This window comes from Brassica napus, chromosome C8 (genome assembly GCF_020379485.1).
Source record: "Brassica napus cultivar Da-Ae chromosome C8, Da-Ae, whole genome shotgun sequence".
NCBI lineage: Eukaryota > Viridiplantae > Streptophyta > Magnoliopsida > Brassicales > Brassicaceae > Brassica > Brassica napus.
Genome location: NC_063451.1, coordinates 33,663,988 through 33,680,832, shown reverse-complemented (window position 1 = coordinate 33,680,832; position 16,845 = coordinate 33,663,988). Strand labels below are relative to the sequence as shown.

Below are 16,845 nucleotides of genomic sequence, written 5' to 3'. Positions count from 1 at the left end.
TGACGATGCCCTTGTCATAACATTAAATATAGCAGGGTACGAGGTACCTAAGCTCATGATCGACACCGGAAGCTCCGTCGATCTTATTTTCTACAACGCACTAAAGGGAATGGAAATAGACGACTACGAAATTGTCGACCAGAAATCCAACCTCGTAGGTTTCTCAGGTGAAACAGCCACCTCATTGGGAACAATTAAGCTCCCAATTATAGCTGGCGGAGTCATGAAAATGACCAACTTCATAGTTGTCGACAAACCATCCCCTTTCCACGCAATCCTCGGAAGGCCTTGGATTCATAAGATGAAAGCAGTAGCTTCAACTTATCACCAATGCGTGAAATTTCCAACAACCAACGGAATAGCTACCATACACGGTAGCCAAAAGATTTCAAGGATCTGTTACCTGGGAGGATTCGAGATCATAAAAGAATCCCCCCAATAGCAATTACAGATCCAGGAGAGTCGCGAAATGCAACGAAATATCCGAGGTCCCCCTAAGAACCTCACCGAAAAAGTTAGCATCGACGACTCAAATCCTGAGAAACAGGTGAGCATCGGATCCGAGCTACCTCTCGAAACCAAAAAGGAGCTCGTCGAATTCCTAAAACAGAATATCAAAACCTTTGCATGGACCACCAGCGACATGAAAGGCATAGATGCAAATGTCACCACTCATAAGCTCAATGTAGACCCTACTTTTAAACCGATCAAACAGAAACGTCGTAAGCTAGGTCTAGAAAAAGCCCAAGCTGTCAACGACGAGGTCGATCGACTAACAAAGGCCGGGTCCATCCGAGAGGTACAATACCCCGATTGGCTAGCTAACCCAGTGGTAGTAAAAAAGAAGAATGGGAAATGGAGAATCTGTGTAGACTTCACCGATTTAAACAAAGCCTGTCCTAAGGACAGCTTCCCGTTACCTCATATCGATCGTTTGGTCGAAGCAACGGCTGGACACCAGCTCTTGTCCTTTATGGATGCCTTTTCAGGATATAACCAGATTATGATGGATCCTGAGGATCAAGAGAAAACCGCATTCATAACTGAACGAGGAACCTATTGTTACAAGGTCATGCCGTTTGGTTTGAAAAACGCGGGAGCTACCTATCAAAGGTTAGTAAATAAAATGTTCGCTGGACAACTCGGAAAAACCATGGAAGTCTACATCGACGACATGTTAGTCAAATCCTCAAAGGGGGAGGACCACATCTCCCATCTAAGAGAATGTTTCGAAATCCTCAACAAATACGACATGAAGCTAAACCCAGCTAAGTGTACCTTCGGAGTACCTTCCGGCGAATTCCTAGGTTACCTCGTAACCGAAAGAGGCATCGAAGCCAACCCGAAACAAATAGCGACATTCCTGGAAATGCCATCACCTAAAACGACCAGAGAGGTACAAAGATTGACCGGACGGATCGCAGCACTAAATCGATTCATCTCCAGGTCCACCGATAAATGCCTTCCATTCTATAAACTTCTGAAAAATAATAAGAAGTTCTTATGGGATGAAAAGTGCGAAGAAGCCTTCAAACAGCTGAAGGCTTACCTCTCGGAACCTCCGATACTATCCAAACCTGTAGTAGGAGAACCACTGTACCTGTACCTCGCCGTGTCGGCAGCTGCAGTCAGCGGAGTGCTAGTACGAGAGGAACAAAACGAACAGAGACCTGTCTATTATACTAGCAAAAGCTTAATAGACGCCGAGACGAGATATCCCACCATGGAAAAACTAGCCCTAGCAGTCGTGACAGCTGCCAGGAAGCTGCGACCTTATTTCCAATCGCACTCGATCATCGTAATGACCTCACAACCATTACGGACGATTCTGCATAGCCCTAGCCAATCCGGACGATTAGCCAAATGGGCTATAGAGCTCAGCGAGTACGACATCGAGTACAGACCCCGAGCAGCAGCAAAAGCTCAGGTCCTCGCCGATTTCGTTATTGAGCTAGCATCCGAACATCTAGACCAGGAAACAGAGGTTCCGAAATGGAGCCTATACGTGGACGGAGCCTCGTCAAGGCAAGGCTCCGGTGTCGGTTTAAGACTAACCTCCTCAGCCGGAGAAACCATCGAACAATCCTATAGACTTGGATTTAACGCTTCCAACAACGAGGCCGAGTACGAAGCACTAATCGCTGGATTAAAGCTCGCCCTGAGCCTCGGAATTCGGGAGCTAAACGCCTACAGCGACTCGCAGCTGGTAGCTAGCCAGTTTCACGGGGAATACGAAACAAGGGACGAAAGAATGGGGGCATACCTCGAGGTCGTCCTAAACCTCACAAAGCAGTTTGACAAGTTCGAGCTAACGAGGATCCCACGAGGGGAGAACTCCTCAGCAGACGCGCTCGCCGCATTAGCTTCCACATCCGACCCTCTCGTAAAACGAATTATACCCGTGGAAGGAATCGAGAAGCCAAGTATCGACATAGCTACCAAGGCTGAGATGGATAGCAAACCAAAGGAAAAAATAGAGGATAACAGCCTCCCGACGGTAGCTACCCAAGTTTTCACGACATTCTGGTTCCCGAAAACTAGAACACGCAGCTTTAGAAAGCACACCTCCAGGAAAGCAACCCAGAACCCGGAAAACAACGACAAAAGTGAAGGTACTCACCGAAGTTCAGACTCCCTAGAGCCTAACTCTACGAGTACCTCCGGGGGCACCATCCAGACCTCGGAGCCACTTGTCTATAAAGTCCAAACAAGAAGCCGCACCGCTCTTAAAAACGCATCTAGGAACGCTACACAAACCACAGGGGATAACGAGGAAATTGGAGATATTCCTCAGAACCCAGAACCTACTCCAACGAATATCTCCGGGGGCACCACGGCACCAGGTCCCGAACAGGAATCTCCCTCCTCTCTTCACAACAAAGTTGTAGGGAGAGAAGACTGGAGAATACCGATCATGGATTACATCCTAGAGGGAAAAATTCCACCCAACAAGTGGGAGGCTCGAAAACTCAAAGCTTTAGCAGCAAGATACTGTATAATCGAGTCAGCCCTCCACAAACGAAGTGTCTCCGGACCTTACCTAAAATGCGTTCACGGCCTAGTAGCTATGAAACTCATGAAGGAAATGCACGACGGTTCCTGTGGAAACCATTCCGGAGGCAGAGCCTTAGCCATCCGAATAAAAAGACAAGGCTACTTCTGGCCTACCATTATCGCAGATTGTGAGGTCTACTCCTCATCGTGCGACAAATGCCAAAGGCATGCACCGATCATACACCAACCAGCGGAAAAGCTGTCTAACATATCAGCTCCCTACCCATTCATGAGGTGGTCTATGGACATTATAGGTCCATTAGTACCTTCAGGGAAAGGAAAGAAGTTACTAAACCTCCTGGTCCTAACCGACTACTTCACGAAATGGATTGAAGCTGAAGCTTTCCAACAAATAAACAGATTCGAGGTCGAAGGATTTGTTTGGAAAAACATCGTATGCAGGCATGGCGTCCCATACGAAATCGTAACCGACAATGGAGGACAGTTCATATCCCACGACTTCAAAAGTTTCTGCGATAAATGGAACATCCGCCTCACCTTCTCATCACCTCGGCGACCTCAAGGGAACGGACAGGCGGAGGCTGCCAACAAATCAGTTTTAGCAAACCTCAAGAAACGCCTAGGAGCCCAAAAGGAGCTTTGGTCGGAAAAACTACCCGAAGTACTATGGGCCTGCCGAACCACCCCACGAAAAGCTACAGAGGAAACTCCCTTCTCCTTAGCTTATGGGATGGAAGCTGTCGTCCCAGCAGAAACCACCGCAGGTAGCCTCAGACGGGAGCTCTGCACCTCAAATCCCGCAGCTAATAACCAGCTCCTGATGGATAGCCTCGACTTGATCGAGGAAAGACGAGACCAAGCCTTGCTTCGCATTCAAAATTATCAGCAAGCAATGGCACGACACTACAATTCCAAAGTAAGGCCCCGACAGTTCGCCGTAGGGGACCTAGTGCTTAGGAAAGTGTTCGAAGGAACAAAGGAACCGGGAGCTGGAAAGTTAGGAACCAACTGGGAAGGACCCTACCGAATTATCCACATAGTACGACCCGGAGTTTACAAACTCCAGAAGGTACGAACCGGGGTACCTGAAATCCGATCGTGGAATGCCACGAACCTCAAAAGATACTATCATTAGGTACCTAAAACCCCTGAACTACGTTTGGCTTGATCCCTTGACTGGGTACGTAGGCAACTCCGTCATGAGTGCAGCCCCAACCTCTTCTCACCAACCTCCTCACCTAAGCCAAAGGGGCAGGTGTTACCAAGAACACTTAGCCTAAAAATAGTTACTGTGTAAATAATCTGAATCATGTATTCTCTGATATCTGATATTAATAAAACGATTGATTCAGTTTCATAAACATCAAAGGTCTTAAAACCCTCCAAGAAAATTTAGGTCCCCCTAAATCGGGACCTAAGCTCAACAATCTCGAATACATTCAGGTCCCTGAAAACCTGAACCTAAGGTCTTAAAATCCTTAATACACCCAAAGGTCTTAAAATCCTTAATACACCCAAAGGTCTTAAAATCCTTAACATAAACTAAGGTCTTAAAATCCTTAACAATCAGCAAGGTCCTAAAATCCTTAACATAAACTAAGGTCTCAAAATCCTTAACAATCAACAAGGTCCTAAAATCCTTGACAACTGCTAAGGCCGCAAAATCCTTAACAATCAACCAGGTCCTAAAATCCTAATCAAAACCAAAAGGTCTTGAAACCCTTATCAAAATCGAAAGGTCTTAAAATCCTAAAGAATCAGGAAAATCCCGAAATTCCTCAATTCCATCCGTTAAACTTCAAAGGCCTCGAAGTCCTTCGAATTAACTCAGGTCCCTATGAATCTAAATCCAGGTTCCTACGAACCTGAACAACCAGGTCCCAGAACCTTTCGAATCGGACTCAGGTCCCCGAGCTAAAATCAAGAACTTCTCTTTAAGGTTATCACGACCGAATATCCATTAAGCTAAATGCTTATCATAAATTAAGACTAAAGGTCCTAATCCGACTCAACGATGACAGCACACAACTCATCTGAGATTCGCAATCACTATGATTAAATGAAACGAGGTTAAAACAGAAATAATAGCCACGATTTAAACATAAGAAAGGGTTTAAAAGCCTCCCCAGGCTATTGAAATCCAGCAAGTGTTAAGGTTTAAAGGCCTCCTCAGGCACTAAGTCATAATGCATAACGAAACAAAGCCCTTAGGCCGAAGTCTTAAAAACACAAAACATAAAGCTAAAAGAGCCGTAGCTCTCAATCTTCCTTCTCTTCCTGAATCGGATCACCAGCACCGGCAGGAACTCCCTCATCGACCACATTGCCATCACCTCCTATTGCTGCCTCGACTGGAGCTAAGTCAGGAGCCATCAAACCCAAATTAGAGCCATACTCCCCAGAAAAGGATGGATTAAACATGTTAATCTCGAAAGTACCTGAACTCTCCGAGATCTGGGGAAGAGGAAGCTTGCTGACCGAGAAGTCAGAGACTTGAGCCTTCTCATACGCAGTTGTCGCTTCTGGTAATAAGGCCACCAATTGGTTGTACTCCTCTTCAACGCTTTGGATCTTGTTGTTCAGCATATCCTTCAAGAGGTCGGCATTAGCTTGGAGCTCCTGAGCGTACACCAAGGCGTTGACCTCATCTTTCTTCCTAGCAAACTTCTCCTTAACACAGACCAGGATCTTGCCGTAAGCTTCGGCGACTTCTTTCTTCCCTTCCCTGACAGCCAGCTTGACTTCAGCTTCCTTGTTCTTCTGGCTATCCTGGGATGAGGCAATGAGCTCACGTACTTGATGCTCAGCTATCTTTCGAGCAGCCTCCAAATCATTGATCCTCCTGCTCTTCACCTGGATATCGAGCTTTTGACTCTCGATCTCTCCTTGCTGAGCATCGGCCTTCGAGCCTAGCCTCGTCACTTCGGCTTCGAGTTCAGAAATTCGAACCCGGGCTTGGTCAAGATCGGCTTTGGCTGCCTTAACCATCTCGGTAACCTCAGCAAGTTCACCAGCATTGGGGGCAGCACACAGAGCATTCTCAAACCTGAGCTGGGCCCTGTTAACAGCCCCAGCCAACTGCAATAAATCCAAAAAAAATATATATCATCGTCTCCAAAGAATGTAAACAAAGAACAGATAGAGATCACGTACCTGACCCATACAGTGAGCAATATCGAGATACTCATCTCGGTTAGTCAGGTCCTTGAGCGCTGGAAGGGGACATCCCACGCTCTTCAGGTGCCTCATTATCGCAGCTAGGCCCCAAGAGTCGTCCAGGATCGACCCAGGCTTCGAATGGGTAAAGCTCCACCCAACAGTCCCTCCTCTAGAGGACGAGGAAGAAGAACGGGTGGGAGCTCCGCCCTGATCGGTCCTGGGCCTCTTGTGTCTCGACGGCTCGACCTCAGAGGTACCCTTCGGAGCCTGGTAGTCAGCCTCCGGCACCTGGACCTCAGGGAGAGGAGCAGCATCCTGAGCTACAACCTCAGTTGGAGTAGTCTCGACAACAGGTTTGGATCCTCCGTCGTCCAAAACTTCCTTCATTGAGATAAGGAACGATCCTCCTTGGTTCCTGTCGCTTCCACGAGAAGCACTGGCAGCTTTAGAGGGGTTACCCCTAGAACGGAATGATGGTCGCAGAGTCATGTCACCTGGCTGAGACTTTTCAGTTCCCGAAGCACTAGCACCAGTTGAGATCGATACAACTGAATCGCCTGCCGAAACTGGAACAATGGAAATCCTTAAGTTTAAAAACTTCAAAGCGATAAAATCATTAAAAAGGTTCGAACAAGAACTTACTCTCAAGGTTCTCAGCAGGAATGGGATCTTGGAAAGAGGCGTTGTAGGTATCTGGGAATCTGGCTGCACTTATTCGAGAAGTGGTGTAGGCTACCCAGGTACAGGGACTCTGCTGCAACTTGCGGTATAGAGCTCTGGTGAGCTTGGTAGAGAGCTTCGGAGGATCTTCGATTTCTGCAAGTAAATCAGAGCAAAAAGGTTACTCGGCCATAAATGAATAAAACGGAAAAAGCATATCCCTAGAATTCCTAACCAGATGGATTAGTCCAAGTGACCCTAAGGTTCCGACCCACAGGAACCGTCGAAGGATCAACTTTAACGTAAAAATACTTCTTCCTCCAGTCATCATCACTACTAGAGAATCTGAAGATAACATGATTGGGACGACTAGGGAGGTAGTAGGTCCCGGTACCACCCTCCTTAGAGGCGCTTTCCTTCAGGGAAAAGAGGCTCATAAGTTCGGTAAGACCGACGCTAACCCCCTCCTCTTTGGACCTAGTGATAAAGCCGTTTATCACCCGGATAACCGAGGGACAGAGTTGGGAAAGGGCTAACTGATAATGATCTAGTAGATCAAGCAGTAGGGTCGGAAGAGGAAATCTCAAGTGAGACTTGGAGATGTACTTCTCATGGCAACAGAACCAACCCTCCGGAGCGGTCTCGGGGGTTTCGTCGGAATTACAGGCACGGCCAAGCTCCTTTTGGCCGAGAGCTTGAACCATGAGGTTAACCACGTCTTGATTTTTCAGCAACGAAGGCGAGTGAGGACTGCTCCCGCTAGAATCGTCTTTCTTCTTCCGTTTAGAAACTCTGGTCGCGATTGCCTCCCTGGCTGTCTTTTTCCCCTTCCTCATCTTGGCTCCGACTTCTTGCTTAACTTTCAGTAGTTTAGCTCCAGAAGCAGAGGGAGGCATCCCGGATTCCCCGGAACCTTCTTTCGGATGATCCATAGTATGGGAAGGTTAAGGAGAAAATCGATTGCAAGGTTTGGGAGAGAATTTGCAGAGAAAAGTAACGAGGAAGATAAAAAAAATCGCAGTAAAATAAAGAGAGAGGAGAGAAGTTACCTTGAAAACCGAACGGAGGCGTGGAGAAAGTGGGAGGCTAGCAGTTAATGTTCACCGCTTTATATCCCATCACCTCTCGAGATTCGGAAAAGTCATTTCAAACCCTCTCCATCTGAACCGTAGATTCTGCCAAACGTAATAAAGACCGTTAGATCGAGTAAGCTGAATCTAAATAGGATAAGAACTAATCATTATCTTAACGAAAAGATAAGATCGATAGCTAGATTCTAGCTTCCGAGACAAAGGATTTTATTCGGAAGCTGGGGGCAACTGTTGGACCCGAATATGACCCTCAGGTGAGGTACCGATAAGCGTGAGCTAGCATGTGGGTTGCGATAAGCCCATCATAACAAAGGGAGCTGAAAGCCGAGCTGACGACTGGACCTGGGAGACATCATAGCAGAGGTCACGACAGAAAGTGAGCTAACACCTTAAGAGACTCGGTCAAGAGGAGCCTAAAGCGAGTTCCGTAATTGAAGCCGAATATCTCGGAGAACAGTTGAAGGGTTGCCAACGAAACCTAGACTATATAAAGACGGAGAAGATAAAAGACAAGCCATCTCTTTTCCATATATCAACTTTTGTACTAGATTAAAAGCATTACGTATTCTTTAGTAATCATCTCAAGATACATTCCTTTGTATTCATCATCTTTCAACTCATCAATAAAATCATATTCATTCTTCAAGTTTATTTACGGGATTCAGCCCACGATTCTCATTCATCTCTCTTGACCTAACCTAAATCTAAGAAGTGAAACCTTGTCTCTCACAGAAAGGTGGTGGTAGATTCAATGGACGCTACCAAAAGGATGATTATGAAAGGAGTAGCTCTCAGCACTCAAAGCATGATTCTAGCAAGAACACAAAGAAGTGTCATGAGTGTGAAGGTTACGGGCACTTCAGGAGCGAGTGTCCCCTTGCTAAGAGAAAAGAGCAAAAATGTATTGAGTGTAAAGGAATTGGGCATACACGCAGTGAGTGTCCTAGCATTCTCAAGAAAGAGAAGTCTCTCATGTGTTTCAGTGACACTGAATCTGAAAGCGAGAATGATGAAGGTGAGCTGCATCTAAACTTCATGGCGTTGATTGGTCAAGAAAGTGGAAAAGATACTGATGTTGACAGCGAGGATGATGGTGATCTTGAGCAAGATCTTGAAGCTGAGTACAAGTCCCTCTTCAATAAGTTCTCTGATCTCAGCCATGAAAACCTTGCACTGCTCAAAGAGACTGCAATGCTGAAAGCTCAGGTTAACATACTGGAACTTGATCAGCCTTCTATCAAGACGAAGGAGTACTCGATTAACATAGAATCAGATCAAGAATATACTTGCACTCAAGAGAGCTATGACAGAGCAGGAACGAGTTCGTAAGGAAGCTGAAGCTCACGTGCAAAGGCTAAGTGACCTCTTGGCTATGGAGATCGATCGAAGCAGACTATTCGAGAGTCAACTTACTGAAAATCACAAGAAGGTTCGAATGTTGTCAGCTGGTACTGCATCTCTTGATCACATACTGACATTGGGACAGTGTCCAAGTCTCAGCATTGGCTTGGGATACAAGGGATCCACCTCCACATCTACAGAAACAAAATTTGTGAAGGAAGCTCCTAAGGAAGAAAAGAAACCTGAAGAGAAACGAGCTCATGTTGAAAGAAACAAGGATGTTCTTCCCAAACAAAGAAGACGTGGAAACGGCTGTCACTTCTGTGGAAAACGAGGACACAATGTTAGGTTCTGTTATTTTCGAAGACATCAGTATGAGAGAGCATGGAGGTTGAACATGTGCTTCACTGAACCAACTGCTTACGGTTGTGTATGGATAGCCAAACGTGATCTGTATCCGAACTTCAAAGAGAATACTCATTCTAAGATAAACACCAGTTCTGTTAAGTCACACTCTGAAGCTGAACATGATCTAGTTTGCAACCTGGTGCGAGTGCAAGTAGACACAGAGATCGTGAGTAATGTTGCTTATACCTCTGCTGAAGAAGCATCACAAGCGCAACTCCCATGGTATTTTGATAGTGGTTGCTCAAAGCATATGACTGGAAATGAAGACTACCTTGAGAAACTCGAACTCATCAGAGGTGGAAAAGTTACTTTTGGAGATGGTGGACAAGGCAAAATCCGTGCAATTGGAATAACCTCCAGACCTGATGTGCCTAAACTCTCAAATGTTTACTTTGTTGAGGGTCTTAAGGAAAATCTGATCAGTGTGAGTCAACTTTGTGATGAGGGATTAGAGGTTATCTTCAACAACAAGGAATGTCGTGCCGTTGACGCAAGAAACAATGTCGTGCTAAGGGGTATTCGTTCCGGAAACAACTGCTATCTTTGGAGACCTTCTAATGTGTGTTTTGCAGCTGCTGAATCCAAACTTGATCTATGGCACAAGAAACTGGGTCACATGAACACAAATGGACTCTTCAGACTCGTAAATGCTGAAGTAGTAAGAGGTGTCCCTGATTTGGAGAAACAAACAGAGACAGTATGTGGAGCATGCTGTCAAGGAAAGCAAGTCAAGGTACAACACAAACAAATTTCAGAGATCAGATCTACACGGCTATTGGAACTGGTTCATATGGATCTCATGGGTCCTATAACTCCTGAAAGCATTGCGGGTAAGCGATATATTTTTGTATTGGTCGATGATTTTTCCAGGTATACATGGGTGGACTTCCTACGCAACAAGTCTGATGCCCTTGAGAGTTTCAGAATCCTTGCTCTTCAGCTCAAACAGGATAAAGGAGGAATCATTCAGATCAAGAGCGATCATGGCGGTGAGTTTCAGAATGAGCAGTTTGACAAGTTCTGTCACAGTCAAGGTATCCGTCATCAGTATGCCGCTCCAAGAACTCCTCAACACAATGGGGTTGTGGAAAGAAAGAATAGAACATTGCAAGAAATGGCTAGAGCAATGCTGTGTGGAAACAGTGTTCCATCTGGGTTCTGGGCGGAAGCAATCAACACTGCGTGCTATGTGATAAATCGGGTCTATGTCAAGCCAAAGACCAAGACTACTCCCTATGAAATTCTCAAAGGTAAAACACCGAACCTGAGTCACATGTATGTGTTTGGATGCTTGTGCTACATTCTAAATGACAAAGAACATCTGGGAAAGTTTGAAGCAAGAAGTGACGTAGGGATGTTTCTGGGATACTCAGTGAACAGTTCAGCCTACCGTGTGTTTAATCAGCGTACAAAGTTTGTAGGCGACAATGTTAACGTAAACTTTGACGATAGCATTGGATTCTATGAGGCTCGTGTAACACAGACGATAGACGGTGTCACGCCAAGTTCTTCAAGACAAGCTGAGAATGAAGCTGAGAATGAAGTGAAAGAGGAGTCTGAAGAAGACGATGAACCTGAGATGACCAAGGTCGATCTTGATCAAGGAAAAGTACACAAAAACCACTCCTCTTCAGACGTGATTGGCGGACTGTTTGATGAAAGAGTTACAAGAAAGAAATAAATCGACTTCAAAGAGATGTTAAAGTTGGCGTGTTTCGTGGTGAAGATGAATGAAGTGGAATGCTTTGTGTCACTTATTGAGCCTAAGTACATTCAGTAGGCATTGGATGATGAATTCTGGACCAAATCGATGCATCTGGAGCTTGAACAGTTTGAACGACTTCAAGTGTGGGAACTGGTACCAAGACCAAAGAATGTAAACATCATTGGAACCAAGTGGATTCACAAGAACAAGACTGATGAGGAAGGGAATATCATTCGAAACAAATCACGGTTAGTTGGACATGGATACTCTCGGATCGAAGGAGTAGACTTTGATGAAACATTTGCTCCAGTTGCACGACTTGAATCAATACGACTACTGTTTGGAATGGCGTGCAATCTGAGAATCAAACTCTATCAGATGGATGTCAAGAGTGCCTTCCTAAACGGTGTATTACAAGAAGAAGTCTACGTAACACAACCAAAAGAGTTTGAGGATCCACATTTTCCGGATCACGTTTACAAACTCAAGAAAGCTCTCTATGGGTTGAAACAAGCTCCACGAGCTTGGTATGACCGTCTGACGGAGTTCCTGTTACAAGCTGGTTTTCAAAGAGGTGGTGTGGACAAGACACTGTTCGTCGGAGAAGATGGAGATGACATGCTGATCATTCAAGTTTACGTGGATGATATCATCTTCGGAGGAACGTCTAAGCAAATGGTTGATGACTTCGTGAAGACTATGACAAAGGAATTTGAAATGAGTATGGTTGGTGAACTGAGCTATTTCCTTGGACTTCAGGTCAAACAACTAACCGATGGAATCACAGTGTCACAGAGTACCTATGCCAAAAATCTCATCAAGCGATTTGGAATGCAGACAAGTAAGACTGCAAAAACTCCTATGAGCACAACAACCAAACTTTCCAGAGATAGCGATGGGAAACCAGTTGATGAGAAACTCTACCGAGCCATGATTGGAAGCCTTCTTTACCTCACGGCGAGTCGTCCTGATCTATGCCTCAGTGTGGGGATTTGTGCTCGCTATCAAGCTAAACCAAAAGAGTCTCACATGAATGTAGTAAAGCATATTATCAAATACGTGAAAGGCACCCTTGACTTTGGTCTTCATTATACATTTGAGACTAATGTTAATCTTGCAGGTTTTTGTGATGCTGATTGGGCAGGTTGCTTAGATGACAGACACAGCACATCGGGTGGTTGCTTTTTCTTGGGAAACAACATGGTCTCATGGCCTAGCAAGAAACAAAACTGTGTCTCTCTATCCACAGCAGAAGCTGAATACATTGCACTAGGAAGTTGCTGCACGCAGCTCCTTTGGATGCGACAAATGCTTGTCGATTACGGTATCACCTCTGCTCCTATGCTTGTTCATTGTGATAACATGAGTGCTATAAATCTGTCTAAAAATCCAGTTCAGCATTCACGTACTAAGCACGTGGGTATCAGACATCACTTTGTGCGAGAGTTAGTGGAAATGAGGATTGTGATATTAGAACATGTCCCAACTCAGAAACAACTTGCAAATGTCTTTACCAAACCATTGGATCACAACACCTTTCTGTGTCTTAGAAAGGCGTTGGGAATCATGGAACTCTAATTAAGACCTGGAGAAGGGGGAAGAGTCACTGTAAAAAGAAGAGTCGATGGACTCCGTACGTCGATGCTACTCCCCCACTAACACCTTGAGTCAACAAGTTCCGCTGTGTAAGTTTGTTTATCTGACTCTGGTTAACTCTCTCTTCTGATTCACTGGTGAATGGCACTCACCTTGAACTGAGATGTTACCCCATTTCACGTTTGAGGTATTGATCACTGCCTGGATTGAATGAGGAAACACATAAGAGGGTGAGTGTTACATAAGGATAAACGTGTGTCACACGAAAAGGTCAAGAAATAAGACTCGTGTGCAGCCTCATGAAAGAGATGTGTTACTCAACAAAGAAATCAATCGTGAACAAGGCCTGGAATGATAGATACTCATGATGGAGCTGGGTGTTACCCCACTTTGCCTCTAATATCGATCACTGTCTTGACTAGGCAGGCATGTTACCAATCTCTTGGATAAATGTTTCGGAGCAGGGTGTCACTCCACTTTGTCTTTGGATTCCATCTCTTTCCTAACAATGGAGTTGTGTATTCATTGCTTGTAAACTGATGATACGTGGTTGTTTGTGAAGATGGAGAGACAGACGCACAAGATACCTAACATGTGTTTCCAGACTGTACAGAAGAGTGTGAAAAACAGAGTTGGGGTTAACTGAATGAACACAGCAGAATCTCGTTTGTGACAGCTACTCGGCTGAGAAATAGCTACAGACTTGGATTGACTCATTGATTTCATTTATAAAAGTTTTGGTAGCTAGATGTGTGGCTAAATTTTTCTTCAGTGACTTTACCCCCGAGATGCAGGCATCATGTTCGTAGATGCCTATGTGTATATGCTGGTTATGTTACGGGACTGGCTCATATCACAATTCACATGACTCCTCTGCTCTTATACGACTGTAAGTGAAGTCTGTGCTCCTGGTTACATGTGTGTATAATGCATCAGTTTTATTGCTTTACACACAGGGTTTTATTTATGATTATTTAATTCAATAAATGGAACTTGATTTGGGACTAATGCTTTAAATTGAGTTCAATAAATGGAATTAGGGTTTTCCGTGTGTCACTCCCAAAAACAGCTTCCGCCACATCTCTTCTTCTCTCCAAAGTCGAAACATGCAACCTTCCCTCAGAAGCTCTCGATTGTCTGAGAAAGTAACATCTGCGCCGGTTTCCTCCGCCGCTGGGCCCTCTGAATCTTCCCGAAAACGAGTCCGCAAGCAGCGCCGAGAAACAACTCCGTCACCACCGTCACCACCTGCTGCAGTTACCTCTTCCTCTGATGATGAGGTTGAAGCTTTCCAACCCAAGGAGCCACGCTAGCAAGCAATTCGTGCCTCTTTCCAGGCACGAAATCAGGAGAATCCCGATTTGCTTCGCTCGCACATCACACCGGTCTCGAGTCGGTTTGTCACAAGCAATGCAGCTGAAAGGTATGAAAAGTTGGCTCCCCGGGGCTTCGTGATTCAACAAAGGTTAGATGTGAATGATGAGAACTTGTCTGATGTGAAAAGAGTGGTAGTTAGGTCCGGACTGATCTATACTCTAATTGACTGCGATTTATTTCACCCAAATGTCGTGAAAGAGTTCATTGCGAATCTGGGGGCTGCTGAGAATAGAGAGGATGGCGTTGCTGTATTTCTTCGTGGATCTATGGTAGATTTCACAACTACACTGATCAATGCTCTGTATCTGATTCCGGGATTTGAAGAGGACCCTGACTACATGACTGCTGACATCGACATTGTGTGCTCGTTTTTGACCGATAATCGAGTGCAACGTTGGGAAGACATGAGCTCCAAATACCTAACTCGGACAAATCAGGTGCTCTACAAGCTCGTGTGCTCCAACTGGATACCTACGACTAACTACACTTCAATGAATCAGGAGCGACTCAAGTTCCTCTACATGCTTCATCATCACAGGAGTTTTGATTTTGGTCAGTCCGTTTATGATCAGATCATCAGTTTTTCAGCTAACGTTAACACTGACAAGTCTCGGAGGATCATCTTCCCTACGCTGATTCAGCAAGTCATTGACTATCAACGAACTGTGTTGTCTTTTGAAGAAGATGATGAGTACACAGGATATCCGAAGCTCGTTGTCAAAGACATCAAGGCAGGTCGAGGACAGGGTGCTGATGCTCGGTCTGTGGATCTTTTGGCTGACATTGAGCGAACCATAGCTGATCTGAAAAACATTCGGATTCGCTTGAGGAGTAAGGGTGTCATACTTGTAGTCATTTCTTGAATTTTATGCGTCTCTAATCTTGTTTGTTTTATCTTAATGTGCATCTACTCATGGGGAGAATACCCGCAGTACACACAACAGCCTTCACGGGATGAGGCGGTTGTAATGGAGCAGGACAGTGATCAGAGTGAGAGCTTCTGAGCGAATGGAACTCTGTAGTGAGAGTTTCTGAGCGAATGAAAGTCTGTAGTGTTTACGATGTTGCTATGTTGCTTGGATTTTGCTTCATATGTTCTTTTGAATTAATATGGCTGTGTAATCTGACACTCTTAAGCTTATCAATACGTTGTGTTTCTGGTTTCTCGAATTTCAAATTTGTTCATTACAGGGGGAGAATGAGAGACAGTAATTCAATAATGCAGGTGGAGCTGCGATCATGAGATGGTGGCTAGAAGAGCTTGAATTGACTCACTAAGAACAGCACTGCATTAGCAAGACATTGTTCTGTGCGTACGACAGGCTCTGATCCTGTGCTATTGGCGACAGCGATATCTAGTTGATGTTAAGACAGCTGGTTCTAAGTTGAGTAGAGTGTCACATTCAGATAAAAAAGGGGAGAATGTAAGCTCAAGATTGTGAGCGTGTTCGAGCTGAGCTAAGAGTGTGTTACACAGTGCGGTGATTGTGTAACACAGTATGGCGAGTTTGTTACGAGTGATGACGTGTCACAAACTTATGGAAATAGATGATATTGCTTGGACGTGAAGCAAAGAAGATCTTCTAGTTTGCAAGATTTTAGGAAATATAATATTGTCTTTTTCGTGTCTACTTAATGAGACAATCTAAGAGAGTTTTAGGTTAAGCATTAAGCGAGAAAAAGCTAAAACAAGAGGTTTGTTCTGGTCGGCTACAGAGATCAAGTAACAAGTGTTTAGCTTGGGTCTCTGTGATTTAGAGATTAGAAACTGATCTGTCGCTAGTCGTGTGTGACTGAGCATAAATCAGATTAAACAGATCCAGGGGATTGTTTAAAAGGTTTCTAATTTACAAGAAAGTGTTCTTGAAATCTCTTGTGTGTGAGTTATAATTTGGGTGACTCTGAACTTTCATTCGTGACCACGGCGGTTTCGATTTACCTCGACAAGACGACGGAAGCCAACGTCTTTAACGACCTCTTCGCCGGTTTAACCAATCAGAAACACGAACACAAGGTTAAGCAAACGTTAGTAACGGTTTGTAACGGTGCGGTTGAAATGTTCGTGAGAACGGCAGCAGACCGATCGTTATTTCAAACGTTGATCGTTGGATCAAAACCGACGTGGCTCGTTCGGGTTTCGTCGTCCTTGGCTGTACCGAGTAACCAGAAATACGTGGTGGATTTAACCGGGAGGGTGACGTTTGAGACGGTTAGGTCGTTGTTAGACGTGTTGGTCGAGAGAGCGAATGGTAAAGTGGAGAGTTACGTGGAGAAAGTTAGAGAGAGAGGAAACGAAACGAGGAGACTGGTGAGAGTTAAATCATCTCTACTACATAGTTTGTGTTTACAGATTGTTGAAGCTCCATGGATACTCACTCCAAGAAACTGATCAGGCTATAAGACAAGACCCAGTTTTTTTTTGTTTTTATTAGGATATATTCTATCAGAAATGAATGAGATCAGAAATTCCCTACTCTAATTTGTCATGGTATC

At 44.8% G+C, this 16,845-nt stretch overlaps 3 protein-coding genes across 5 annotated transcripts; 2 read left to right on the top strand and 1 right to left on the bottom strand.

The window, feature by feature from the left end:
- The first annotated feature begins 469 nt into the window (after positions 1–469).
- On the top strand, positions 470–4,150 carry LOC125591981. Its single transcript, XM_048766937.1, has one exon. The coding sequence runs from the start codon at positions 470–472 to the stop codon at positions 4,148–4,150; it is 3,681 nt and encodes a 1,226-aa protein (XP_048622894.1).
- A 935-nt stretch (positions 4,151–5,085) lies between these two features.
- On the bottom strand, positions 5,086–7,115 carry LOC106446251. Of its 3 annotated transcripts, none has more exons than XM_048766098.1 (4): positions 6,817–7,115; positions 6,169–6,740; positions 5,454–6,093; positions 5,086–5,372 (listed from the first exon to the last, which is right to left on the bottom strand). In XM_048766098.1, the coding sequence occupies exons 2-4, from the start codon at positions 6,661–6,663 to the stop codon at positions 5,275–5,277; spliced, it is 1,233 nt and encodes a 410-aa protein (XP_048622055.1). In that variant the 5' UTR covers positions 6,664–6,740; positions 6,817–7,115; the 3' UTR covers positions 5,086–5,274. The 3 variants fall into 3 exon arrangements, with proteins under 3 accessions (XP_048622055.1, XP_048622057.1, XP_048622056.1); XM_048766100.1 differs by having other exon boundaries at positions 5,086–5,366; XM_048766099.1 differs by having other exon boundaries at positions 6,169–7,115.
- Positions 7,116–14,081: 6,966 nt separating this feature from the next.
- Positions 14,082–15,215, top strand: LOC125591980. The gene is made up of 2 exons (XM_048766936.1): positions 14,082–14,255; positions 14,313–15,215. The coding sequence occupies exons 1-2, from the start codon at positions 14,082–14,084 to the stop codon at positions 15,213–15,215; spliced, it is 1,077 nt and encodes a 358-aa protein (XP_048622893.1).
- The last annotated feature ends 1,630 nt before the right edge of the window (positions 15,216–16,845 follow it).

What these genes read in the sequence shown, in the direction of transcription:
- LOC125591981 (XM_048766937.1), top strand. Translation starts at nt 470, where the DNA reads ATGCAACGAAATATCCGAGGTCCCCCTAAGAACCTCACCGAAAAAGTT.
- LOC106446251 (XM_048766099.1), bottom strand. Translation starts at nt 6,663, where the DNA reads ATGACTCTGCGACCATCATTCCGTTCTAGGGGTAACCCCTCTAAAGCT. An exon ending in TTGCTCACTGTATGGGTCAG is followed by an intron (nt 6,094 to 6,168) that starts GTACGTGATCTC and finishes GATTTATTGCAG; the next exon opens with TTGGCTGGGGCTGTTAACAG. An exon ending in CCAGATCTCGGAGAGTTCAG is followed by an intron (nt 5,373 to 5,453) that starts GTACTTTCGAGA and finishes CTCCTGACTTAG; the next exon opens with CTCCAGTCGAGGCAGCAATA.
- LOC125591980 (XM_048766936.1), top strand. Translation starts at nt 14,082, where the DNA reads ATGCAACCTTCCCTCAGAAGCTCTCGATTGTCTGAGAAAGTAACATCT. An exon ending in CCTCTTCCTCTGATGATGAG is followed by an intron (nt 14,256 to 14,312) that starts GTTGAAGCTTTC and finishes GCCTCTTTCCAG; the next exon opens with GCACGAAATCAGGAGAATCC.